Here is a 27,877-nt window from a genome sequence, read left to right on the forward strand (position 1 = left end):
CCTCATTTTCTCTGAGCATTCCTTCCGCTCTCGCAGCCAACTGGCTGGGTTTTCATTTCCTTTGCTGCTAAACGCCTTCTTCCTCCAAAATCCTCTGCTCTTCCTCCTGGCAAGCAGAAGGGTCACTGAATACACACGGGAGAGAAAGAGCTGTTCCTCATCCTCAGTCCCTAACACCCAGATGAAGGAATATGTTCTAGAAAAGGCTCAGGTTTAACTCCCCAGCCCTGAGCTTTAACAGGATCGGCTGCACCTTGGGGCAGAGGCACCCCTACAGACCAACGAGCAGTGAAGGAGATCACACAGGGTGGGATAGAGGCAGGACTGAAATACAGAGCCTCCAGAAAGTCTCCAGTGGGCAAGAGCAGACCGTAACATTTGAAGGCTTATCATAACATTGCCAAATTTGGATGAAAGTGGAGAAAATACAGCCCGAATGAAAAGTTGCAGCACTGCAGATATTGGAATTCTGACTATAATGGAATTGCAGAGCCATTAAAAACTCAGCAGTGGTCAAACGCAGAGCCATGTCAGTTCTGATACCTGCTCCCAGCACTATGCTGCTTAGAGGTTCAAAGCAAGCCTTCAGCCAGATATAAAGCCTGAAGTGTGACAACTCCCAGTATTGTTCTTGGCACATACTTAAAGTGAAGAACACAGCTTTAAAACAGCTGAACAGGATGCATGCCAGTCTCAGTTTGGCAGTTACTTGACAATTTGAACTAACACAAGAAGGAACAAAAAATATGAAGACCCAAAATTTAGAAAAGGTTACAAAAAGGGAGAAATGCCTGGAATGTGCAAGTCTTCACAAAAGAAAAAAAACAGGAAAAAAAAGAAGAAAAAAAAAAGCAACACAAAATACTTCTCTTTTAGAAAAGGAACGACAGGTTTCTTTTCAGACAGCACACTTGTTTTGTGGATATGTAGAAAGAAAAATTCTTCAGCTTCAGTACTTGACTGGAGTGCCTCTTTTCCCTAGACGAATAAGAGTGCAAGGAGAGAGAGGGCAGGGACAGCCCAGAGCACGGGCACGCTCATAGCCTGGGCCATCTACCTATAAAACCATCCTCTCTCCTGACTACACAAGGAGGCTAGAGAAACTTCTCTCTGCAGTTGTTAGACAGCACAAGCACTCTCCAAATAGGCTCATTTCCTACTGGAAGTGTAATAATTCAAAGAAAAGAAACTGAAAAATTACCTGAAAAACCAAAACAAAAGCAGAATTCACCTCAGTGAGTGGAGCTGAGCAAGGCACAAACGCTAACTTCACAACACAAATCACTGCAATATCAGAAAGAATGCTGGCAAAATGCTGTCATCAGCTACAGCAAATGGCACTGAGCACCACCCAAAGCACCACCAGACAGAGTGACTGCAGCAGCAGCAATGAGAAGCAGCACTGAAGCACTGAGCTGTCATGCCTGAACTCTTAAACCAGCTGATTTATTACTACCACTGACTGATCGGGTACACAGGGCTCGCCCTGAACCAGCTCCTCTCTTGAATGTCTCTCCTGTATCCCCATCCTGGAATATGGGCAACTTAACTTGGGCTAAAATCCAAGACAAACATTTGTATTCATAATCATTTGCAGACTTTACTTTTCAGTGAGTCGCACTACTTCACTGGGCTATCTTAAATTAATTACGTTAATTAAAACAATCTTGAATTTCAAATGGCCTTCAAGTACTTTCACCTCCCCAGTCAAGTGGGTAGTCTTTTTATAAAAGCAATTGAACCTATAAATAATTGAACCTATTATCTCAAAATTGCCTGGTGGCAATGAGGAGGAAAACAAATAACTAAAGCAGAAAAGGCAAAGAAAATACGATAGAGAACATTCTGAAAAAAATTGTTTTTGCTCTTACTTCTTCCTTAACTGAGGTACTACCCAGAAACATTGATCAGTCTTAAAATATTTGCAGTTTCAATACACAGACTGCTTGACATTACGATTACGAATTCAGTTAATTCTCCTACAGCTAACTGTAAATGTTTTGTGTAGTCAATAAAATATATTTATATCTGAGAATGATTACATTATACCTGCTAATGAAGGATTTTGGCTGGACACATTTTGTTGTTTTTTTTTCCCCCTGAAGCTTTTAAAATTCATTATAGAATAAAAATACCTTGTAAAATGTGATGAAAAACATGAAATGCATAGGCTATTCCTTTAACAGAAAGAACTGAGTATCTTCCTTTATACAGTTTAGTTAATGTAATGCCAACTTTGGTTAATTCTGTCTAAGCTGGAAAATCAGGAACCTAATTGCTCTGGGACCTCTGGAGCTTTGCCAGGATTCCCAAAGCAGAAGTCTGTGCCCATGCTTCACAGCACCAACACAATAAATCCAAAGCTTCCAAGTATTTCCACAGATGCTGTACTTATGCTGCAAAATGCATTATACATGCAACAGTTCCAACGTTTTCAAGAAGCGCTTGCATTAGGCAGTTTGTTTGCATGCATGCTGGAGAGATGGCCAAGATTTCTAAATGCACAGCCACACGTCCAAAGTAAATCCAAGAGCTGTTCAACGTACAGCCTAGCTCTGGGCTTGTTGAACAGATCTGGAAGTCACAACAACGGGTGTTTACCTGCCACCTTTTCCATGGCCTGGCAACCTTTCTCCCTATCACACGGGGCTTCCCGCATATGTGCTATGTGTGCAGGTGACTAAGCAGCACATAGATGGAAGTCTCTCAGTTCCCATCTGATGGCCTGCAGGAAGAGTGGCAGGTAGAGGGTTACCACAACAGTTTGCAACCTTTGCCATCAGCAAGCGTGAAGGAAACAAGAGCACAGGCTGTCTAATGGTCTGGGAGCAGTGGCAAATTGCCCTGAGCTCCCTCAGCTACCTCTCCTTCCAGAGAGGAAACGAGGGGTCATAATTTACATGCAGTCATTCTGCACGCATGCAACAAAATCCAAGGTCTCACAGAGCTTTATATCTACTGCACATGAACTATGTTGCCCAGAATTGGAAGGTCTGACCATCAGGGAAAAGGAAGAAGCAGTTGCAGTGTTCAGGCTCCCACCCAGGAGAAATATTCTGCCCTGCCAGAAAGCCGAGGTACTGCTCACAGAAACACTATCCCATTGCACAGTGGTTCTGATTAAGCTCCAGACAATACATATTTTCAGAAGATGCGTGGAGTACATTTTAAAAACGGGATTCATTTTCAGGCAGAATGGAAGGACGGTACCTATGAAACTGTTTTTGCATGTGGATCTCTCAAGTCACTTTTTCACCTAAGTTTGTCCAATCCTTCTTCCATCATTTCACACTGTTCTCAATGTGCACCATTATCATAGCAGAAACTCTGAAGCAGAGCAATTAGTAACTTTCTACTTTTTTTTTTGGCAATAGTTTCCTGAGGAAGTCATTCCAAGATGGGGAGAAAAAAAAAAACCAGCCTCCCACAAACCCTTAACTTACTCTTGCAGAGTTTCCACTCCTTTTTCTTTATACTGCAGCTCTTGCTTCATCTGTGCCAATTCTCGTTTTAGCCTAGAAAGCTAAATATACCAAAATAATTTAAAGTAATAATATGTAACGGAAACTTTCATTATAAAAAATAACTGTTTCAAATACAAAAATTAAGGTCATTTTGAAATAAAGTTATAATCTATATTTTCTTTTTTTTTTGCTTTAACATTTGCAATAAATAACATACTCTCTGAAATATCAAATGACCCAATCACAATATTCACCTTTTCCCTTTTTTATTCATCTTTTCTATTCGTTTTCCACCTCAAATAGCTTATACTAATAGCTAAAAGCTTCATATAACTTCCTTTCTTCCATTGTAGCAAACAGATGCCTCTGAACTGTCAATTCTTTAGTTAACCCAAAAAGAACAAAGAAAACAAAACAAGATACACTGAACGTTTAATGCTATTAGTTTTTCAGTCTAGGACAATAAAAATCACTGGCATCCTTCTTCCAGAAATGGCATTCTGATTTGCTATGTGTTTTCATACTGTCTTTTTGCTCTCTCTAGCAATCATCTTGATTCAGTGAGTATATATAAATCAAAAAAGAAAGAACAGCAATGACTCAAAAAATATCTGCAACTACTTGATTCTACACATTTTGTTCCATTTATTCTATTACCTGAAGCACTTATGTACACACACGCATACTAAGTTGAACAGATTGTCCTATGCACTTGTGAAATCATTTTATTTTGAGATGCAGGAAAAGAAACAAATAGTTTTAAGAGACCTTGTTTATTTTCTTTAAATATGATTTAAATAAATAAGGCTTGTTTTCTTGTTTAGAATATGCTGACACTTAGAGTATGTAACACAAGCAAACACTGGTCAGCACGTAGTAAACATACACAAATAGAACAAATGCCTTCGAAGGGTGGTGAACGGGATTTAATTTCAGAGGCACGCATGTGAAAAGCTGTCCCTACAACAGAAACAGAACACTATCCTGCAAAGATAAGATTTTTATCGATTTTGTGAGCTGAGTGCCTAGCATGCTAAATCCCATTTTACCAGTTAATGAAGAGAAATGTACAATTTAGAAAATAGGTTTAAAGCTCAGTGTTATAAACTGCTTTTTACAACCATTCGTGACTACTGTATCAATTTGCTTTAAACAACTTTCAGGCTTCAAATCTTTGCAGCATAGGATCAATTTCTAAAGTCAACTGTTCTTCTTTCAGACAAGACAGTACTAAAACCATGGTTATAGTTTTGGGGTTTTTTTTAATTATTAATTATCCCAGAACTGCTTAGAACTATCAAGAGGCCTGAATTCCTTCCATCATCCCCCAAAAGCTTTGGATAAAAATTAGCTTAGATCTGCTTGGTCAGCATGTCTACTAAATTGTCAATGGACTTACAAACAAATGGCTAAGTCTAGAGCTCAATGATATCCATGGAACCCCACTGAGAATGGTAAATAAGAAAAATACGAAGACAGTGGGTTTGAACTGTATTCAATCAAGGCTGAATTTTGCTGCAGAATATTTCCTACTTACGGCAGTTTGCACAGAGAAAATAATTTCTGAAAGCCTAGCTCAGTGTGCTTCTGTCATCTATGACAAAAACTTTATGCTCGTAACATGGAAAAAGCGTTACTTTCCAAGTCACTGAATCGCAATAAATGCAGACTTCTTTTAATGTAGCAAAGGTCTGAGTATATTTTTATATTTTCTTTTCAAAATCACATGCAGCACCCAATGTAAATGTCAACTGGAGCACATAGTCCCCCTCCCTTCCCCATGCCTAATTCACGTTTTACAAAATTAAAAAACACTACTCACCCTGTCACGACGGCTGGCTATTTCTGCTTTAATCTGATATGGGTCATACTTGGTATTAGTTGAAAATCCAGAGAATGCTAAACAGATGGAAAACATTATTTTATATTTATTTTTTTCTTTACCACACTTGTTAAGACGTAGCACTGTTTAAAAGACCGTTGCATTCATTCTTTGTGTTACAAGTCACTTGTTTTTAAAATAATCCTCTCAGTTAAAGTGCAACAGAAGAATTATCTTTGGTCTGGTTGATGTGTCTTATTTAGTCCTAAACAGAAAATAAATGAACTGTATATAGCAGCTCTGTGTACTGCTCAAAAGCCAGCAGCTTCAACTAAAAGATGGTGGCATTTACTGATGCAATAATTTGTGTAACATTAACAATTGCTATTTGTTTTCTAAGTTTGTTAACATTACAGTAGGGACTAAGGTCAAAAAACTATTGTCGGGACAAAATTCCATCAGTGAAATAGAGAAGCTGCTTCCTAAAGTAACAGTGTAGGGAACAGACAATCAGCTCAACCTCTTGTAAGTGAGTTCTTAAAACAGCATCTCTAGAGCCAGGCAGTAATTTCAAGCTGTGACAGTATCAGCTAAACCCTAGACAGATGAAGTAAAAGTTCTAGAGGAGAGGCTGGGCAAGACCAACCATGATTTACTGAGTGAGCCATTCATGGCAGCGCTGGCCTGCTGAAAAATGCCCGGTATGCAAGTGGATTGGGTTGTGCTGTTAGACCTTCCATCCTTTCACAAAGCCAAAGGCTGCTGCTTTGAAACTCATATCCATGTCTGCATTTCACTGAGCCTTTCCACTCTCAAAAGAGCACTGCAATGCCAAGGTCATGTCAAGCTTGCAGGAACTTGCCAAAATGAGTAGTCATGCCTGGACTAATTCTTTAAATCCAGGATTTTCTATGGATTATTCAAAATTTTATTATTATTATTTTTTTTTAACAGTGCTGATCACAACTGAGTCACAGAAGTGCTGCATGGGCACCTCCCTGCCAGCCCACGACCGCTGAGCTCATGCTGCCTCCCACTCATGAGCACACTGCACTGAGTCAATGACAGCACCCACAAGCAAAGGGAAGGAAAACAGTTTGTGTACTTTTAGTTCTTTTAAGGCAACAGATTTAAACAAGTGCTAGTGGAGGCGGGAATATTCACAATATAAGCACCCACCTTTGGCACTTTAATTGCACCCAAATTACAAGTCAAAGACTTCTGCACAAGAAGTGGAGAATCAAGCATCTCAGAGTGCAGGGGAGTGGCAAAATTAAGAAAAACAAATGGAGAAGCCTTAGGGAATCTCAAGTAGACAGTATGAATAATCGCCAAAGGGATTATTTTTTTTTTAAAAAAGGACTGATCAGCCCATCTCATTTCCTCAAAGCTGATGCATGTGATCTTAAAACAATATAAAATATATTTTCTCATCAAAACAACTGAAAGGTTAGTTTTACAGTATACTGTCAATCCCACAGATACATGGACATACGTAGAAAATCTACCCAAAGTCTGAGAAGGGAAGGAGTTGTTTAATAAAACATTCACATCTATGCTACACGTAACTTCCCACTTTGCCATTTTCAGTCATATTTTGTTGGTGTTTCAAGCAAATTGTTTTTCTAAGATCCATAAGAATCTGAAAAAGGTTCTGTTTTTCTAACTTTTATCTTCCTCCACAGAATCTTCTTTCTGCATATTCACCTGAAGTACAATTCAACAAGATCTCCCACTGAACTACTGTGAATTTACTTATTTTTAAAGAACTCCAAGTTCCTAGAAAATAATTGAAACAAATCAAACACTGATAGCACAGTCTTTTTATGCCATTCCAAGTCTTCATGTCGCAAACTCTTTAAATGAGCATTTCTCTAAAAAATACAAACTTGAAAAAATAGTTCATTTTCTTAATAACTCTTAATAAATTTTCATATAAAGGCAAAAAATAAGACCAGTTACATCTGTTATGTCACAAATTAAAATATAGAAACACCTATATTTCAAATTAAATAAAAGATGAGACAATTCCAGTTTATACAGTAAAGGAATGTTTGATGGAGACTGATCAGGACCATCTGGGACACCTCATGCCTAGAAAACATCTTTCATTTAGGAGTTTTGCATGTGAATGAATTCACTGTGAGTAGTAAATACAGAATCTAAACACTCATATGCCAGTGCCTACTTTGACCTCTCATGTTCATATTTCTTGAACTGTTCCAGAAAGGATTAAGTAGAGATTCCCATAGTTATCAAGTACTTGGCATTAACCAGCAGATGCTGCATTTGAACAATGGCTGTATGCATAGGCACTGAAAAACCACCTGTGCACTGAAATCCCACTATGTTTCCACACTGCTGGTGGGTGTATCTATCTCATACCCTTCTCCTTTGAAGAGGATTGTTTTGACTCCTCAAAAACACCCCTTCTTTCTGCACCAGCCATCAACAATGACAGCAGTGCCACGACTTCAAAATTTAGAAGAAGTGTTATCATCTATTTCAAGCTGCCTCAGACATCAGAAGAATAAAAAGAGCAGGACATCAAGACTTTGCAACCTAGTACCAGCATTAGAGTCAGAGGCTGGCATCCAAGAACACTGATGAAATGCCCTTTCCTACTTTATCAAAGGAATCTCTTGGTGTGACAGTTATTCTAACTGATATCATCAGATATACTTTTGACCACAATGCCTTTCCCCTAAACCTTTATAAAGCTAATAAACTGACCATGGATCTGCAGAAGGCTTCCCTAAGATGATGGTTTCCTCGGCTTACAGCACAGAATAATCTATGAACTTAGGAGGGAAAGTGGGTGGCTGGCCCAGAAACATTCAATCTTTGTTGCCTTTCATGAAGAAGCAGCATGGCTGCCACCAAGATATTCCTGTTTAATGTTAAAAAGTTATATACCAGAAGACTTAACAGGAAACCAAAGGCCCTGAATAGCAGAGCTAAAGGGCTGTGCCTCACTTCTGTTTTCAGAGTCTTCATTGAGAGGAGAATATGGCAGTGAAAACACTTTCTTACGCTATGTGTTGTGTTATGCATTCATGATAAATCAAGAAAAGAACGGTAAACTCACAGCTCGCATAAGAACGGTTGTCATCCTCACACATTTTGTGCAATTGTTGATATTCTTCTTGGGCCAGTTCGAAACGCTGCTGCTTTATTTGGTAAATCTCTTTCTTGGCATTAAGTGCCTCCTGGGCAACTATTAAATATTCCTTTAGCATGCGTTCCTGCTCCCTTCTCCATTGCTCCCTTGGGTCTTCAATTTGTGTAAGCTCTAAGGAGAAAAACAAAAAATTGACAAGACACTTTATCTCAAAAAAGGGCAAATGGTTTGGTTAAGGTCTGTTCTGCAGGTCTACATCACAAATTGAAAGTGACATGCTCAAAAATCTGGATATAAAGTTGCTGAACAATTCGTCTGCCTAACACTACAGTGTTCAAAATCATTCCATCCTGAGTGATTCTTCCAGAGTGGAAGAACAAGAAAATCGCTTTGAAATGTAAAAGGTATTTACATTTGTTTTCTTTGGGCATGCTCTAGTTTGTAAAGAAAAGAATCTGTGTTTATGCGTACTTTCCTTCGCAGCCAGCTTGAAAATTCTGAGGATTACCTAAAAATCCAGAACCACATAGGAAAACAAAAGGTATCTAGAGACAGTTGAAACAGCTTTAAAGTATTATACATTAATTTCACACCTTTAATATTCTGAAAGGCTAGTGACTACACCTGCCTAGAGAAGAATAAAGTAATTCAACCAGAATTTATCCAGGAGTGCACTTACGTTGGCATTTGTTTGTTAATTAAGAAACAGCACTCTCATGCTTTCCCTTTCCAGAATTACAAAATCCTCGTTAAATTAAAAAACAAGTTTTCCAGTCCAAAATTTTTCTCATATAAATTGATTTTCAAAGCTACTACAATACAGCAACCTCTTCAGAGTTACAAAGATATTTGAGATATGTGCAATAATATCTAAAAAACATAATTAGCTCATTTACTTTGTCTTTGGGGTGATGCTCAAGCTAGCAAATATGTTTTGCATGAAGATGTCCATTTGAAGTCTCATGTTTAAGTACATGTTAATTTCTGATGATTGAAGCTTTGATGGCAAGAAGTCACTGCAGATGCTATGTCAGTGTTCAAAGCAGTGGCAGAAAGAGCAGCACAGTCAGGAGGCATACCTAGTCATTTTTCCAAACTTTAGTTTCTCATAAGAGATGAAAGCCAGTTATGTTTAGTATTTATCTTGCATTCAGTCATTCAGAATTTTGATGCTCACGACTAAATGTGAAACTATAAAAGGTTGACCTTAACGAATGAATAACTCTAATGGTGTCAAGGTTATGCTACCGGCTCTACCATTTACAAGTCATTTGAAAAGTAGATAGAAACATGAAGCTTGCTTATGAACAGTACTCCCAACAGAACTACTATGTTCCCAACAACCTTTATTCAGCTGTAACTCTTTCCACAATTCCTCACAATGCAAGAGTATGAATCTTGTGCCTACAGTTTTGTCCTTTCTCCAATATGTTCCAGCAGCACCTCCTGTTTCTAAAATATCTCTGCTCCAACATCCCCAGCCTACTTCAGGAGTCCAGAGCAGGATGTGCTGTGACTTGTTCCAATCTCCATAAATGCTTATGTGCCTAGTTTCTGCACGCATGGGAAGCAAAAGAAAACTGCTGAGTTCACACCACAGCCCATCCTTCAGTGAGGGCATGATAATTTGCAACACTATCACATCCATCAGTGTTCCTGAAATTTGTGAAAATATAGTATTCCTAAAGCTACTATCCTGCGTAGAAACTATGCAAAAAGTAACTAATACTTATGAGACGGAAAAACTGTATCATAGTAAGCATCTCTTTTTGAATGGAAAATTAATAGTTCTGCTATTAGCTAAATTACATTGCACTGCACATTAAGCTTTGAGGTCCTATACTACAGGGTACAGCATCACCTTACAAATTATTTCAGAAGCCTTCTCCAAAGCTAGCAGCATTCTTCTGAGACAGAAACTACTTTATTACAGTAGTGACATTCTCTTCTGTTTTATGAGTATGGAGTCTTCACTTTGCCCTGGATTTCTACGTTTGTCATGTAATAACTGAAACTAATGCTAAGTTGGATGGTAAAATTCATTTCCTTTGTTTCTTTATACACAATTTATAAAAAAAATACAAAACTATAGTAATTCAAGAACTGCCCCAGACAAATGCAGGGAATAGATTATTATTCCCCCACTGGGGAATGCCCAACTGGTTAAAGGAGACTTCAAAGGCTCTCAAGACTCTGAGGAGGAGGGAAAGGAATTCTGCGGCTGGCAGCCACCACGGTTTTTTAAGCAATGGTTGGACCAGAGCCAAGAGCAGCTTAGTAAGGGTGTCAACAAAGTACTGAATTTACAGAACAAGATGGAAATCAGGGTTGGAAGCAGCGCTGAGATTTACTGAAGATTCCTCTGTTCCTGGGGATTTTCAATATAAATGGAAAAGTATTGCCTAGAAGACTTTTTACGACTTTCTAGGTAAACAAACTTAGTAAGAAGCTTGAAAAAAAATGAGATGCATTACTAATTTCCTTTAAAAGTGATATGGACAAAAAGCTGAGGATACGCAAAGCATGAGAGTTCCTCAATAACCATAGCTTTTAAAAGAATCTATTTGAATCATCTCTGGCATTTTCTCACAAGATTTTTTGGAACGAAAGCACTGCTGTTTTGCCAATTAACACAGCTCCATTGTTGTTTTAAAGCATTTAAACCTGATCAGCCACTAAAGGCATCCTGAAAAAGATTCAAATAATCAACTTGTTTTCACTTGGAAGTTGCTTTTCAAGTATTTTAGACATAATTCAGAACATAACGCAAGGGAATCATTTCAGAAAAACATTTATTCATTGCTCTACCATCTCTGCCGCCTGCCTGACACGATCTCATGATGCACATGATTCATTAGTTCTCACTTCTACAAAAGAGGTTAATGTCACCTTGATTAGTACTTCTGTTGCCCATGGTTTAAAAGTGGATCAGTAATTTCTGAGTAACGATTATCCAGCTGTAATATCAATTTTGTTTTTCCTCTGCATATAAATCTTGCTTGTATAAGCAAGCACTGTATTAGCCTAAGGGTGACAAACCCATTTTGCTATGACGGCTGAATTACCATTTAGGATAATATCTGTGGGCTGCAAGTAATTAGTTATCATGAAAGAGACAAATTTTGCAACCTGGTTAATTGCAGAATGATTCCTTTCACTCAGTTCAGCATTGGCACTATGAAGTCTTTATCCATCTGTTCATATATTACCTTTATTTATTTTATAATACGATTAGATGTACGTTCTCAGACCCATTTGTATTAATATTCTCTTTCTATGTCTTCTTATTAAGCATTTGGGAATTTAATTTCTCTCTGCAAAGACCCTCTTCTACAGCTTTTGCTCTAGATTGCTCAGAAAAAAGAATGTAAGCCAGATCTGACATGCCTACAATGATTAATATCCTTTCTGTAAGTTCAAACTTGATATCTGTGGTAAAACAGATAATAACAAAGTCTGAAAAACAAAAGGGAGTGAATTCTTTCGCAGGCAATGCTGATTGTTATTCCTATCCAAGATGTCTATTGCTAGAATCCTTTCTTAACTCTTTTAGTCAGAGCACTGCAGTGGGAGTTCATGTTCTACCCATCATCTACAGTGGCTTCTAAAGCATTTTAAAAAGTTTGTGGGAATAACAACTGCCAATATCCTCATGTTTTGTTTTCTTTGCCTTCATGTACCCATATATTTGTACAAAAGCACTCTATTACTGTACAACCAACACAAAGTTCACTTTTCATTTAATTTCAGCATTAACTAGTTACCACAACAGTTTAAACAGCTATCCTGAAACTACTACTTCTTTTAAATTGAGAAACAATCTTTATTTCAATTGGCTAGGATATCTATCCTTCTGATCAGTGCATTAACAGCTCTTCTAAATTATTATTCAATTTGTGACTCTGTTAATTTATTAATTTCACAACAAATAAGCATCCATGTGGGTCAAACAATATCATGAGACACGTGAGATAAATGAGAACGTTTGTTATTCTGCTGTTGATGGTGGGTTGGTTTTGTTTTGTTTTTTTTCTATTTGCTTGTTTTAAGTAACTGTTCGATCACAACAGACAAATACTGCCAGTGATGGCAGGAAGACAAAAACTACTTCTACATTTTAATTTTTTAATTGACTAGATTTCAAGTAGATAGTATTCAGGCTGTTTTTACAGATTATACCATTTACCATGACTGTGATAGCTCACATAGCCACTTTCTTCTTTCCTCCCTCCCCGCCAACTGCCAGTTCCCACAATATTGAAAGCATTCACTCATTGGTGATAAGAAGCTTCATGATAGCAACACAGCAGTAAGAGCAACAGTAGTACAAAGCTGTAAAGATAAGACATACTACACTAAAACTAGAGCTGGAAAATGTGCCAAACAGAAGTGATATAAAGCTCAGCAACAGTCCAAAAAGGTAAATGATGGATATCATTCCCATTCTCATATGGTCATGTGTTGTATTTTGTGACAGCACTTTAAAAGTATAAAATATTGGCTGCATAAGAGTGGATGACATTAATGTAATTGCTGATTAAAAATCAGCACTCCTCTCTCAGAACAGATTTTGTTTTTCAAGATAGAAGAGTCAAGCATCGATCACTAGAAAGCCATACAAGGCAACAGTATAGCATGGAAATTTCAATATATGCAGAAAGCAACAAAATTACTGGCTGTTCACAGTTTGACAAAGCAAAACAAAGCAACTTTATGCACTATATCTCTGTCATCAATTATAAAATTCTTTACAAAGGAAAGAAGGGCTGTGCCCCCATTTCCCATTTAAAAGATGATGAAAGAGTGCAAGAAATTACTTGTATACATTCTCTTGCTGTAACATGAGTTGCATAAATGGTATTGGAAGCAAAGATAGTGCCATCAGTTAACATCAGCTTGCTGGTGTTCCTAAAAATAATCACACTTCTACTCACGATTTATGTGGTCCATATAATACACTCCAATCTGCTGATCGTAAACAGTTTCCCATCCTAAAGGAAGCTCATCACCAACACAGTCAGCAAATGTCAATGGCTTTGTAATCCTGTAAAAAGAAAAATAACATTAAATGAATACAAAAGATGCAGTTTACTGTGCCATGAGCGTCTTTATGTTTTGAATATATCACCACGATCTGATCACAAAATAGTTATGCTGCTTAGGAATGTGCTAATAATCACAAACATACAGTTTCAAAATAAAATTTCATTTAAATATGCTGACAGATACTCCCCGAACAAGTAAGACAAGCTTCTCCCTTCAAGTTTCTATGTTTAACAATTTAATTACAATGGCATGCAGTCCTGCCAGTTTTTTTCATATTGCAAAGAACACAAATGTGAAAGCTGGAGTTTGTCACTGTTAAAAAATACCAAAATCTTTGTAGGCTTTATCCTCTTTATGATGCCAAAGCAGTATAATTGTTTGTCCTTAAAAATTTAAAACAAAAATAATAACACTATAACACATTTCTTTTCAATTATGCATTTCCAACTACTAATTATATTCTTTTGGTCCTGGCCCATTCAAATTTCTTCCTATCCCCCAAAGCAGAAAGGAGGGAGAACAAGCCATTCCAGTGGTCCAGTAGTATTTAGATCAAATAAAAATAAGTTTGATGGATTCTCAAACATGTATAAACGATTTAATAAAATGAAGATATGCATAAACCCATGCACCACTATTCAGAGATCTTCCATTACTGACAAATACACAGTTCATGTCACGTACTCACGTAAACACAGAACTGCTGTATTCAAGAAAGATGTTACTATGAGCTGTCATATGCATTCTTTCAGTAATTAATCTACCAGGCAGGCCAAATAGTGCTGAAATACTTCTGATCTCCCTGGTGTTCAGTCATATATTAAAGATACAGTGTACAGCATTTTCTCTTAAACTCTCATGGTTTTGTTCTGAAGACATAATGTTTACAATTTCTCAAAGCAGTCTAGACATCAGTTCCTAAATTACCGCTCTATAGACAAGATTTTCTTTGGAACAAGTTATGAGACATGCTTGCCTATTATACAAACACACCCTCACCCTTTATTCCTACATAAAACCTGCACGTCATACTCTAACCTTTCACACTACAAGAAGTTTAATTCATCGCTCCCCATGGTCCCACCACTGCCCCAGCTTCCAGCGCAAGTGTAATGCACTCTTTCTGGAGAAGGACGACCAAAGAAAGTCAATGCATCTGGCCTAACCAGTTTCCATTCCGATGTTATAAAGCATGCATGCACAGTTTAATGAATGGTTTTGAAGGAAACTTTGTAAGAAAAAGGACATATAAAAAGCTGTCTTTCAGACATGCAGAGTATTAACTTGATGTTGCTTATTTTCAGTCACATCCAAAGCTGCTCCAATTTGGTCTTTCAGACAGAGCATAATATAACACTGATTCACAATTGAGTCACATTCAGACATACGTAGCTTGAACCTTCACTCAACTGGTCAAAACACACAAAGTTTAAAATAAGAATGAAAAGTTTCTCTCTGTGTTTTGCACCGATTTAACTAAGTCAATTGAAAAAACACATTTCTTGTCTGACGAGCACAACTGCAGAATTCTTCTGGCGCCAGTTTCCACATTAACTGCTCCTGGCCACTGGATTTACAGCTGAGGTGTAAGCAACAGTCATCCAAGAGGGCCAATTTTGCACGTGTCAAAGAGCCGACCATAATTTCATAATTTCAGTCTTCATTATCTTTAAAACTTTACCCTTTCCAGAAATAATTACGCTCTTCAGTCACTAGACACTCATTATTTTGGGACTCAGAAACCCTTCAAAAGCAGATAGTGAAATAGATAGCAATGCTTCTATCACCAAAATTCTGCAAACTAAGCTGAGCAAGCAACCTTTGAACATAATCTTGCTCCTCTCCCCTCCAACTCTGTCCAAATTAAATGTTTTCCTTAAGCAGTAGTAGTAGAAGCGTGGTACTTGTATGCAGTAAAACAGACATTTCTGAAAACCCAGGTTTTATTAATGCTTTCTGTATCAGTTAGAGCTAAACAGAATACAGACTGCAAAATAAATCTCAAAGGGTGAGCATAATGGTTTCTGATTACAAGGTGTTTATATTCTTCCTTGCCAATTTACGCTGTACCTTTATCCATTACACATACCCAGGAGGCTTCTGTAATGCATTACTGCAGCTTTCTGAATATAAAACAGCCAGAGGAACGTCTTGAATTAGTTCATGGCAGAGAGCACGTGGGAAGGAAAGCAACATAAAGTGACAAAATACCGTTTTAGATAAATTACAGCAAAACTGTTCTCAGCTCTAACATACTTTGCAAACAGTCTAATTTCAAACCCCCGAACCCCAGGAAAATTCAACCTTAAAATAATAACATTTCATAATAAAATTTCTTTGGTTCAAAGAAAAGGTATACTTCAACTCCCAAATCACAGTTGGACTGCTAATACGGGCAGCAATTTTGTTACCAGAAGTTTTGGAAACAGAACTAGATCACCGAAAACACAGCCCTTCAGAAAATTCTCAAAGAGCTCCTCAGGTCACCTATGGCACAAAGAGGGGCCTGGCTGCTTGAGATCTCTTGGTCTGACTGAGCACAATCTCCAAAAATTTTGGAGAAATCAAACGCAGATAAACAGAACGTGCTTTTGCAAGATCCTGACCAGAAAATAAAAAAGTAGAAACTCCACAGCATACCAACTGCCATCTCTCAGACAATATGTAGGTGCTTAAACTATAATTTCTCAGTGAATAGAAGAGAAGGCTGTGGGGTGACCTCATTGCAATTTTCCAATACCTAAAGGGAGCCTACAAACAGGAGGGAAGTCAACTCTTTATGTGCGTAGATAACAGCAGAGCAAGGGAAAATGGTTTTAAGTTGAAGGAGGGAAGATTTAGGTTGAATAACAGGAGAAAGTTCTTTACCAAGAGAGTGGTGGGGTCCTGGAACAGGCTGCCCAGAGGGGCTGTGGATGTCCCATCCCTGGAGGTGTTCAAGGCCACTTGTATGGGGCTCTGGGCAGCCTGGTCTAGTATTAAATGTGGAAGTTGGCAGCCCTGCCTATGGCGGGGGGATTGGAGCTTGACGATCCTTGAGGTTCCTTCCAACCCAAGCCATTCTATGATTCTATGACTCTGTGCCTAAATGACATCCAGGGTACCTCTGTCTTCTAAGCTTGGGCCAAAACTGAGAGGAAAATATCAACCCCGAAGGTTACAATTCATAGGTTTTGAAAATGTACCAGCAAGTTCTCAATCAAATCAATCATTTGTATGGAATGAATGGAAGGAGAGAAGAACTGTCAACAGGGTTTTGGTTTTACTTCTGATTTTGGACAAGTCCAAAGCAAACATCTATCAAAATTTGATACTGCTCAACAAATAAGTAGGAGAAACAGCTGCTTAAGGCCAATCTCAATTTGAAGAGCAACTGTTTGGGATATTTTTTTTTCCCCAACAAACCCATATTGTAGGTTAGGAAACCATATTAATCCATACCACAGATCTGCAAAATGAAATGCAATTTGTAAGTAAGTAACAGTATAACTAGAAAGAATTAGTCATTCTGACAAATCTAGCAATAGTTTATCCAAAGTAAAGAATTACACCTATTACTGAAGAGCCACAAGACAAGAAAGAGGTGATAAGAAATCATGCGCATGCTTAAAGTCCTTCTGCCAGTTTTTTTTTTTTTTAACTCCCTTCCAAATATGCCTTTAATTACACTCCTTGTTATAAATTTCAGCTAATCCTTTTGCCTTGCACTGTAGCTTGTACCTCCCCCAGTGTAAGAGGCAAAAAAAGAAATCAAGAGTCTGAAAAAGAGCAGAAGGCTATTTTGTTGTTCCGCAGTTGGGAGTGAGGAGGGCGAGAGTGGCTGTTTGCCTTTAGAAGTCACCCTCCTATCCTGAAGGGTACCCTGGGGCCTGAGGACTTCTCTGGAGAAGGAAGACCTGAGGCCACCCATACCCTGCCCAGAGGCTCTCCAGCAAGGCCTCCAACAACTTAGTACACACACATAATGCATATATCCTGCTGGTGCCAAAGCCCAGCACTGTCACAATAGCTCAAAACCAGAGTCATCTACCAGATGACATCACCACAGCCTGAGGCAGGTGTCACCATGAATGCCGGGCCTCTCTCTGAGCTCTCACTGTCAATTCTACACAATGGATTGACATCTCCAAATCATAAGAATAAGCTGGATTTCAAAACAAGGTTGGGCGATTACACACTGCTTAGTCAAAAGCACGATGAAATTTGACCAAACGTTATGTATAGAAAAAAATCCCTTGCAACTTTCTTAATCCAAATGACATATATCTTCATTTTACCACTTTAACCAATCTCACATTGAGAATAAAGTAACTTTCTGAACATCTGCTTGGCACATAATTAAAATAAATCCACAGTACAGAAGGCCAAATGGAAACTTGCACAAATGAGATTCTGTGCTTGGAACAAAGACTTGAAGAAGGTAACTTGTATTCAAAAGCGATTGCTGGGACATACTTCCTCTAGGAATAAAACACTACCCTACAGCAAGGAAATAACAACACTAATTCTTCTAAAGGTCACTTCAAACTCAGCTGTTTTAGGACTGCACTTTATTTTGCAGTAATTTTACATTCTTTTTTAAAGCAATAAGAACATGAGAAGAGTGCTACTAGCATCAAATCAGTATATTTGACTCAAAGTTTTGTACAGTAACATAAGCGAAAGCATACTTTTACTTACAGAGGCACAGAATAGAATTAGTCATCTACAATAACGAAACAACATCTTTATGCATGGATAAAGAAACATAACTAAAAGATCACTTTTCTATTTTAATGAAAACAGCAGTTAACTGCCTTTAACACGCTGTATTACATACCTGGACAACCTATGCCGAGACAGCTGACAAGCATCTCACTCTCACCAACACCTGACCATTGCCTCCCAGGCCCAAGCCACGGTTTGCCAGTGTTTACAGTCATGGAAAATACTGGCAACAGGTCCCTCGAATGCCAGCCTGGGATTTACAATGCTGTAAGAGTTGGCTAAAAACAGATCTAACATCCGTCCTACAGGACAGCATGGATGGTGACCTCATAAGCCATCTTAGCCCTCAGTCCGTTGAGGTCCTTGTTTTACATCACTTGGGCTTATGCGGAACAGCACCACTCCATCAAGAAGTGGAACACAAGCAAACACAGACATTGCCTCTCAAATATAACCTGCAGGAAAAAGTTCTTACTACCACACATCCGTGAGTGATAGTAAGTACAAAACAAGAGGATTCACTGCAAAGATCAGGTCCTCACTGTTACCAGCACTGGTTTTCATAGCACGTAACGCAAAAGTACAGCAAGAGAAGTAAGTGGTAGACAGCTATCTCTCTCATTTTCCCTCTCCACATTTTTTTTTTAAATCCCATTTACACTTTTCCATTATATACCAAATGTGCTTTCTGCCACATATAATCCAAAATAGGGTAGGTGACCAGAAATACTCTGAGATAAGTTACACATTTGTCTTTTAGTAAGCTTACATCTGGTTATTTCAGACACCTACAATAAATTTACCCAAGGACTGCTTCTATTCTACTTTCTGTTCAGTGTTACAGAAACAGCAAGCAATTACTAACAAGCAACACTTAGTTTTCTCCTTTATCATACTTCCAAAAATCAAAGCAGCTAGGAAATATTGGGTCACTCTGTTGAAATACAAAAGAATATGTATGCGACTTCCAGTTATAGCTCTCATAAAACTTATCTGGCTGTTCAGTAACTGCTGAAATATGCCATACAGCCAAGTTTTCCAAGCAGCTATACATTTCTGAACAGTAGCTACAACCAAATTCAGGACACAAATATTATGGTAAATTCTTGCTGAAAATACACCAGTATTTCATCAAGACAAGCAAAGTTCTTCAGAAACCACAGCTGGGTTAAAAGTCAGTTTTTTTAAGAAGACTGCTTTTGTTTCTATTATTTATTGTCTTAACAGAGGCTAAACAAGAAAAAAACGGGGGCAGATGGGTTAAGTAAGGCTGTCCATGAGCACATTAAAACATGTTTTGTTTGGGTATGCACAGACAGGCTGAAGTTATGGGGAACAAAGCAGCTGGCCAAGATCAGCAGCAGGGCAGAGGCTGCAGCTGGAGGGCTGAAGCCTGGGCAGCAGGTGACCTGATGTCTCGAACCAGAAAACAGTCAGAAGGAAAAAGAAGGCTAGTAGGAGGCCTACAGACACTGAAAAAAAGAGAGATGAGAATCAAAAGCCTAAACTGAAGGATGAGAAAAATTGGGAATTTTACCAGAAATTTAGGAATCTGGGAACCAAACTGTTTAAGAATAACCAGGACAATGGATCTTGAAACGCGCTTATGTGAAGATGCATTTATGAGCATATTTATATACAACTGTGGTAGTGTAACCTGGCAGCAGCTCACCACCACACAGCCACTTGCCCAATCTCCCAAGAGGCGAGAACTAGAAACAAAGAAGAATTTGTGGGCATGCTCCCACTACTCACCAACAACCAGTGTGCTACTAACACTGCTTTTAGAGATCGTTTCCAACTCTAATGATTCTATCTCTAGAGTAACACAAAAGCAAAAACAGAAGGTCTTCACAACTGCCATCCCATCTACTACATTCTCTCACTAACCTCATGCATCCTATATCCAGAAAGATTATGATAGTGTTTGCTGACAAGCTTGTTACCTTAAATCTGACCTTGCTAGACTACATTGTTCATCAAAACTTTGAAGTGAGATTTTTCTGACAGCCACCGGTAATTCAGGCTTCCATACATTTACTGTAGTACGCTTTGCCCTCCTGAAAGTCTTCTCCCCTCTTCAGCCCTTCATTTATCTTCCTTTAGCAACTAGTCAGCCTGAGAATAAATACGTAATATCTGTTTATTAATTTACTCCACATACCATTACATACCATTCATGTGGCAGAGATAAGGCTTAACTTAAAACATTCTTTGATAAAAAACAGCATTGAAAATCATTTCTGGGAACAGACTATAGCTTTAGTCAATTCTCAGCAAAACTGAGGTTACCTATTAATCTTCAGTCTGAAACAAAGTAGTTGCAGATGCACAGAGGTTAGCACTAGAACCTTGGGATACATGCACAATTACAGTCTGCTGAGGTCTACAGCTGCTTATTGTCAAAGAAAACCCTTTTCACACACTGAGAATGCTCATCATGCTAGAAAACAGGTCAACTAACATGATGCTGATGGTATTTTATTCTTCTGCAGACTGAGAGAACAACACAGTAGAGCCAAACTATACTTAACTACTAGTGTTCCCAAGAGGTAAGTCTAAGTTTAATGATATTAAAACCAGATATCTGTCATGACTATATACACAAACAAGCTCAGTACTCCTATGAAAAAAGTATTAAGTTATTCGACATCTTAAAATATTTTAAGCACCAATCCTCCAAAAACCTGCTATCCTTAGAGCATGTTCAATTGAACTTTATTGAAATTAATTTCATGAAAATATTTCCAGCAATAATTATTACTCAATTATACCTAAAAATACAATACACATTTTAAAAGTTACCAAAAACAGGTTCTAGAGAAATAAAGCAGAAAGCGACTAACAATGGGGGGAAAAAGTAAATGCAACTGAACTAAGTATAAAACAATGGTTGGAAAAAATATATATTCAAGAGACCATTCTTTTCAAGTCTCAGAACAAAGTGATGTGTAGATAAGTGCCAAAAGACTCGGCATACCATGACTTCACATACATCCTATTAAAAACAAATTGCGAGGTAAAACAGTAAACAAATGTCTCACACTCAGAGATCTCTATACTATCAGCTAATATTAGAAATTCAAGATTTTCTCATTTGAACTTTTGAGAACAGCTTCACTCATTCTCCATCCTCCTCAAAAACCATGCTATACGTATCCTATGTTTCCTAAAAGTACCATATATGGCATTTCTCAAAGTCCTTTAATTACCGCATTCCTCCAAGTTTTATAGGCTCCAGCACCATTTCTGCTAATGTCTTTTAACATGCACTTCTACACACTCACTGACTGCAGAGCAGAGTAGTGTTGCCTGCAGAAGTGTTCCCAGGGCACACAGCCTGGGCCCATGCCCCCTCTCTGCTGGGCATCCATTGAGAGGCATCCCATGGTGTCCCAGCAGGCCCTGTCCAGATCCACAAGACAGGCTTTCCAGACTGTTGCTTCAGTCGTTAACTCCAATAACAAAGCAATAGTTGCTATAGGAGCGAGTGAGGGCAACCAACATGACACACACACACAATCCAAGAATACCATTTCAGTAGTTCTCCTGAAGATTTAATAAGTTTGACATAACTCTAAGCAACCAGAGTGGAAATACGTTGACATAAACTTTGATGCTTTTGGTTTCAGTCTCCATTTCTTGCAATATATGGCAGTCACCTCATTATTTAACTTTCTTTCTTTCTTTTTTTTTTTTTTTTTTGCTCCTCCAGAAGGTAGAGACCCTTAGTCAAACAGATATGCACGTGCTTCAGCTGCCTAGAGGTGGTGATGGACAGGTCATTAGTGAATATTCTGTATGTTAATACACACATAGGAAACCTCAATTCAGCCGCTTAAATAAAAGCTCCTATAATAAAGTAAACTATACTTTAACTGTTGTTACAAAAACAGTTAGTGGTTACCTTTAAGACACTAAAGGTGGCCTGGAGAGAAACTCATTAAGGAAAAATGTGCTTAAAATTCCATGATGTTCCAAATTTATCAGCAGATCTAAAAAAGACTGCATCGCCCTAAAATCTTTGCTCTTTTATATCACTGGAACAATTGCCTCTTCTCTAAAAAATAAAATAAAATAAAATAACAATAAAAAAATTACTTCTTTAAAGCCCTGTAACTGTCTCAGAAAAAAAAGCAATGTTTCTGCAGTGGTTTGCAGCTTTGGTTGCATTTTCTTCACACTGCTCCCTTTTCCTCTTGACATAAAAGTTACATATGTAACTGTCAAATTATTTGTACTTTACACGTTGGTCTACACACTTTCTAAGCTTTTTTATTCTCAACCCTGTCAACCTGCAGTTACAAATACAAATACAGGCAAGATACAAATACATAATGTTCATACAGACAACGAGGCGGGACAAGGGGAAGGGTATGTCTAAAATTCTAAACACCTGTTAAATTCTTAAGTCCTGTTTACAACTGCTTTCACTCTCCAGACTGCCACCCAAAACCAGCAATGAGCATTTTCCTAGCTTCTATGAAAACTTAACTAAAAATTGGGAAAACAGTGGCTATCCCAATAATATTGAAGTTTTCCAAATATACTCATCTCCTACAGACCTCCTTAATTTTCAACATGCAAACTAATGCAGTGTATTCTGCAATCAATTCAGTGACTTAGTAATACATTCTCAAAAAAGATAGTTATGCAGATTTATGTTCACGTGAAAGTTTTCAAGAGATTGAAGTTATGAAGTTTGATGTCACTGTTTTTATGGTTGCCAGTAGTTACACAATGAACTGCATTTAAATTTCAAGCTAGATTAATAAAGTACTTCAAAGCAAGTAATATGAGGAAGTACTTATAAAATACAGAAATAATGTAATTTTTATGAACAATAGTAGGACAATTAAAAAAAAAACAAAAAAACAAAAACAAGACAATCTGCTCAAACTCCAAATTAATAATATTTTGAAATACTAGGAATATATTATTTTTCAGTACAAGATACTAAATCAAAAATTAAATCAATACATCATGTATTTTTAGAGTATAAAGTTTCAGCACAACAAAAAATTGGAAAAGAGAAAGAAAAATCAATCAACGAGAAATTACAATTACACTAGACAGCACATGTTCTTGGATCTACACTGATGTTAAATTTGTACATAAGTGAACATCCACATGTAGCAACTATCTCTTCATCAAAACAGCAGTGGAAAGTAAATTAAAGAGTAACGTGCTGATGAGACTTCAACAGTAGATGGCCTCCTCTTCTTCCTCCCCATCTCTCTTGACTGAGAAAGTTAAAAATAGAGGCTTCCGTTTCCGTAGATTATTTCACTCTAAACCTTTCTAGAGCACTGAAATTAGCTACTTTGCCAGCTTCCTACATTTGTGTTGGAAAAGGAGTGTTAAAAACATGCTGCCATTTACAGCAACTCAGGAAATCAACTTCTGTGGTTTGCTTTGTTTGTTATTGTTTGCATATGACAAATCCCTCCAGAAGGTATGGGTGCCTCTTAGAAAGTGTCCCTTTGGATACTGCTCACTCAGAGGCGCCTTGCACTGCAGAGTAACATATTTTGGGGGCAATCTTGCTTACACTTCAATATTTAAGCATTCCTCTGCAGTCAATCAACAGAGATATTTTGGGAGCATAGCTTTCAATTCCCCATCCAAGAGAAGCTCCAGGAAAACTTATCTTCTTTGAGGAAGAGAGAAAGAGTCATAGAAAGCCAGCTACAGACCCCTTCTTCCATGGCCCTCAGCCTTCAAAGAAGTCAGAAGCCATGGGAAGCCTCTGACTTTCATTGTCACAGCACAATGTGGTCCCAGCTGGCCAGGTCCATATTTCAAGGTCAGAAAGAACCACTGTCATCAACTAATTGACCTTCTGCATAACACTGGCCACAAAACTCTAGCTGGTAATTCTTGCATCTAGCCCAACATCTTGTGGTTGACCTAGAGCATATTTTCCATATTGGTTAAGAGCAGTGTTAGTTTACATTGAAAAAGATGTACATTGCAGAATAAGTATCTGAACTGTTCAACTGGAAGTATTGCATAAAAAAAAAATAAATAGCAGGAACCCAAATACTAGTCTGGTGTATAAAGCTGTATCATCTACTTCACCCTAATGCAGTGCCAATCATCCATTTGGAAGCCTGGTGTGCTTTGTAAAGCATTACCTCATTAGGAAATTTTTTTATTACTTTTTATTTTGCTAGACTGAAATTGTTCTCACTGAAGTTCTCTCTCCCGCAGGGCATATCTCATTCTCATCTCTGGTGAGGAGTTTCAGTTGGAACAGCTCAGCCACTTGAAAGAATAAAAAAAGGAAAAAAGCTGTCCCTTCTCACCTCCACGCTCGGATTCCTGCAGATGCTCACAGACAATTTCCACCACAAATACTGAGTTCTGACTTTTTCAGGATTTCTACTACCCCTGTGGAAAAGAGTTCAAGCTTGGCCAAGGCACAGGAGAGCGGAAGAGTGAGAATGTATTCTTGCACATGCTCAGGGTAATTTTCTGTAGTACAAAAGCTCTGTTCTTTGTGGATTTAGATTCCACAGAACATGCACTGGCTCCTCCAGACCTCTCCCAGCTCCCACCTGCCAGGATATCACAGAGCATGCTTCAGCAGCTGCACAGAGCTGCGAGAGAAAAAACATTTCCAGCACACCCTTATTCCTCACTCTTGCCCAGAACTGCTGAATTCCTGGAGCAGAAACTTTCTTCATATTCTTTCTCCACTCTCAGTGTGATCCATTCAGTACCAGAACAACACAAGCAAACAGAAATAAGCAGGTACACAATGACACAGAAGGATGAGGTGTGCCAGAAGAAGAGGAGGTGGCCAGAGGAGAAAGCCAGAAGTGGTGCAAGGAGGTATGGACAGAGAAATAGGAGAGGCAAAGGGAGGGGACTAACAGCATAGCTGGAGAAGAGAATGGCTGCAAACAGTGTGAACAGACTACAGTCAGGACAGGACTAGTCCATGGCGGCTGCAGCTCCTCACAGGGAGCGGAGGGGCAGCGCTGAGCTCTGCTCTGTGTGACAGCGACAGGGCCCGAGGGAACGGCATGGAGCTGTGTCAGGGGAGGGGCAGCTGGGGGTCAGGGAAAGGGGCTGCAGAGTGGTGGGCATGGAACGGGTGCCCAGGGCAGTGGGCACGGCCAGAGTTCAAGGAGCATCCAGACAACGCTCTCAGACACAGGGTTTGATTTTGGGGTGGTCCTATGGGGAGTCAGGGGTTGGATGAGATGATCCCTGCAGGTCTCTTCCAACTTGGGATATTCTATAATTCACTGCTATTTTGAGACAATGTAGAGGAAAAGGGAGGCAATCAACACCTCCTCGCATTTGTAAGAAACCATTAATCTAGTTTTTGTATTACTGCAAGGCTCCTTATGGGGAAAAAAAGTCAACACAACAGAACACAACCATGTAAGTAAAAGCAGTCTTACAACAATCACAGACCTTAATGCTGGCATTTTAGGATGCATCTGTGTTTGACTATACAACTGTAATAAAAATGAAAAGAACTTACACGTATCATAAAAGCATCTCAATTAGGAAGAGTTCATTTGGACACTGGGATACGTGCCTTAGATAGGTTTCTAAATTTCAGGGAAAGAACAAAGTTTTGTTCTTGGTGACAGTCAAGCAATTCTGTCATTGTCCGTGAATGTCAGGTGCAACACAGGAACACAGGAACTTGATACTGATATTTTGAAAACACCAAATTAATCCATTTATTTGTTAATATTTGTTTAAAAACAACACCACCACCCTGGGAGCTACCTGTGGAATAATCAGATATTCAAAAGGAAATTAACTACTAAAATGATTGATAAACAACCCTTAAAAGAAAGGTGTGCAAAGGGAGACAGCTACTGTAGTTTGAGACCTATCCTCAACAATATGCTTCCAAAAAATTTTTTTCATAGTAACTGCAATTAAAATTTCTGGCAAGCTTCTCTTTTTTTCCAAAAAAAACCCAAATCTAACTTCAGTGCAGACAACACTCACATGCAACATCAAGAAAAACAAAACAAGTGTATTGATATCAGAGATGCAGATTCAGTGACCTTCAGGAGAAACAGAGGAAGGAGAAAAACATTCATATTTCCAAGAAGCCTGTCTGGTACACAGCAAAAAGCAAGTTGGACAGATGAATTTGGAAAAGCAGTGAAGGTTTAGGTCAGACATATTAGAAACCTAAAGTCTTCCCAGTGCTGCCAGAAAGGACATGATGCTTGCTTTGTTTCAAAATAAAGAAAATTACCGATCCCACAGGGATGATATGTAGCCTTATCAAAGAAAATGTTCCCTGCATTTCACAGCTCTTTGTTGTTTCTAGCAGAGGAAGCATCTGAACTTCAAGTTTCTTTAAGTGCTACCTAACTACTTTCTTCAAAATTACTTGTGGGAAAGCTCTAACCATCAAAGACTCTCAGGCTTTGAAGTGAGGATGGTACATGGAACTGTCCTGAATTTCAGAGCTGACCAGCAAAATCTGAGGCAGGTGGCAGACTTTTCCCAACAACTCCACCCATTTCTCATTACTGAAAGATGTAGTGATTCAGTTTCCAAGTAGCCTGAAAGAGAAAATTCACAGATTTCAGAAGCACTGTAAGCCTGCTTGCTTAGCTGAGTTAAGCAATGCTTCAGGAGATCCAGTAATAGGAGGGCATGAAGCAGACTAAACCACCCTTTCTATCCCAAACAACAGATGCTAATGTGTGTTGAAAACTTTGTGACTAACGTCCATTTAAGGGATCAGGACTTCAAAAATTTACCACCAGCTACTCAAAGGCTATTAGGAAACCTGTGTGAACTGAAAGGGAAACAGCAGAGCATGGGGAAGGCAGGGGTTCATGCAAGCATGACAGGAAATTCCAGGAAAAATGCGGTAATGACTCTTATGTAGTTATTCTGCTCCACACTTTGTCATGTTGTATCATTTTCTGAAAATCTTTTACTATTACCTGTTAGGCAAGAAGGCAGGTGAGGGGGGAAGGGAAAAAAAAAAAAAAAAAAAAAAAACCCCAGAAAATACAACCAACCCTTTCTGCTTGCATCAAAGCCAAATAACAAATTTGAAGAAAAGATTTTCTCACCATTCCCCAGTCTGAAACTGTTGCCAGAAAAACCTATCTTCTCTGCCATGACCCTTTGTCTAGCTTCCTTTCGCATGCCTTACCTAACTGTAAGTGAGCTCAGATGTTTATACACATCACACTCAGCTCTTCCAGACTTAAATCCACATTATTCTTATTTGTACAACCTGGATTTTCCAATTCCTTACTGCCCCAGCAATACAAAAAGGAATTACTGAAGATGGCAGTTGTCAGAAGAGTAAAGGTACCTCTTTCCTTCTTCCTCATCATAGTTGAAAGATCCTGAACTTTTAAACATCACAGACATTTTAAAAACCATGATAACTTTGCCCTCAAACTCTAGCTAGAATACAATGAAGATACCACTGATTAAATAAACTGTTTTTTTTTCTATTGAATTAAATCTATTTCGCCTCCTTTCTCCATAAGGAACTACCACTACTGCAGTTTCATCTAGATTTATTTCCCCTACAGCCATCATCAAAAGAGCAAACAATTATAAAACTAACAAGGTATTTTTAATCACCAGGCTGAAAAGGTCTAGACTTCCCCCCTTCCCTTTGGCCATATATTGAGCAATGCATCTTATTACTAATGCAGAGCATTAGCCTTTCCAATTCCTGCAAAAGTTGGTTTTCTGCAGATG

The 27,877-nt window shown here is 38.4% G+C and overlaps 1 protein-coding gene across 4 annotated transcripts in view; it reads right to left on the minus strand.

Moving 5' to 3' along the window:
* Positions 1 to 27,877, minus strand: part of WWC3 (WWC family member 3) — a 97,556-nt gene that overhangs the window by 49,590 nt on the left and 20,089 nt on the right. For all 4 annotated transcript variants that reach the window (XM_085212438.1, XM_085212434.1, XM_085212426.1 and 1 more), the window contains exons 2-5: positions 13,342 to 13,451; positions 8,375 to 8,578; positions 5,287 to 5,363; positions 3,444 to 3,523 (exon numbers count right to left, since the gene is read on the minus strand). In XM_085212438.1, coding sequence (XP_085068564.1) covers positions 3,444 to 3,523; positions 5,287 to 5,363; positions 8,375 to 8,578; positions 13,342 to 13,451 — 471 coding nt within the window. The remainder of the gene's footprint in view (positions 1 to 3,443; positions 3,524 to 5,286; positions 5,364 to 8,374; positions 8,579 to 13,341; positions 13,452 to 27,877) is intronic.

The sequence above is a fragment of the Meleagris gallopavo genome, chromosome 1, assembly GCF_905368555.1.
Source record: "Meleagris gallopavo chromosome 1, MGAL_WU_HG_1.1, whole genome shotgun sequence".
NCBI classification, from domain to species: domain Eukaryota; kingdom Metazoa; phylum Chordata; class Aves; order Galliformes; family Phasianidae; genus Meleagris; species Meleagris gallopavo.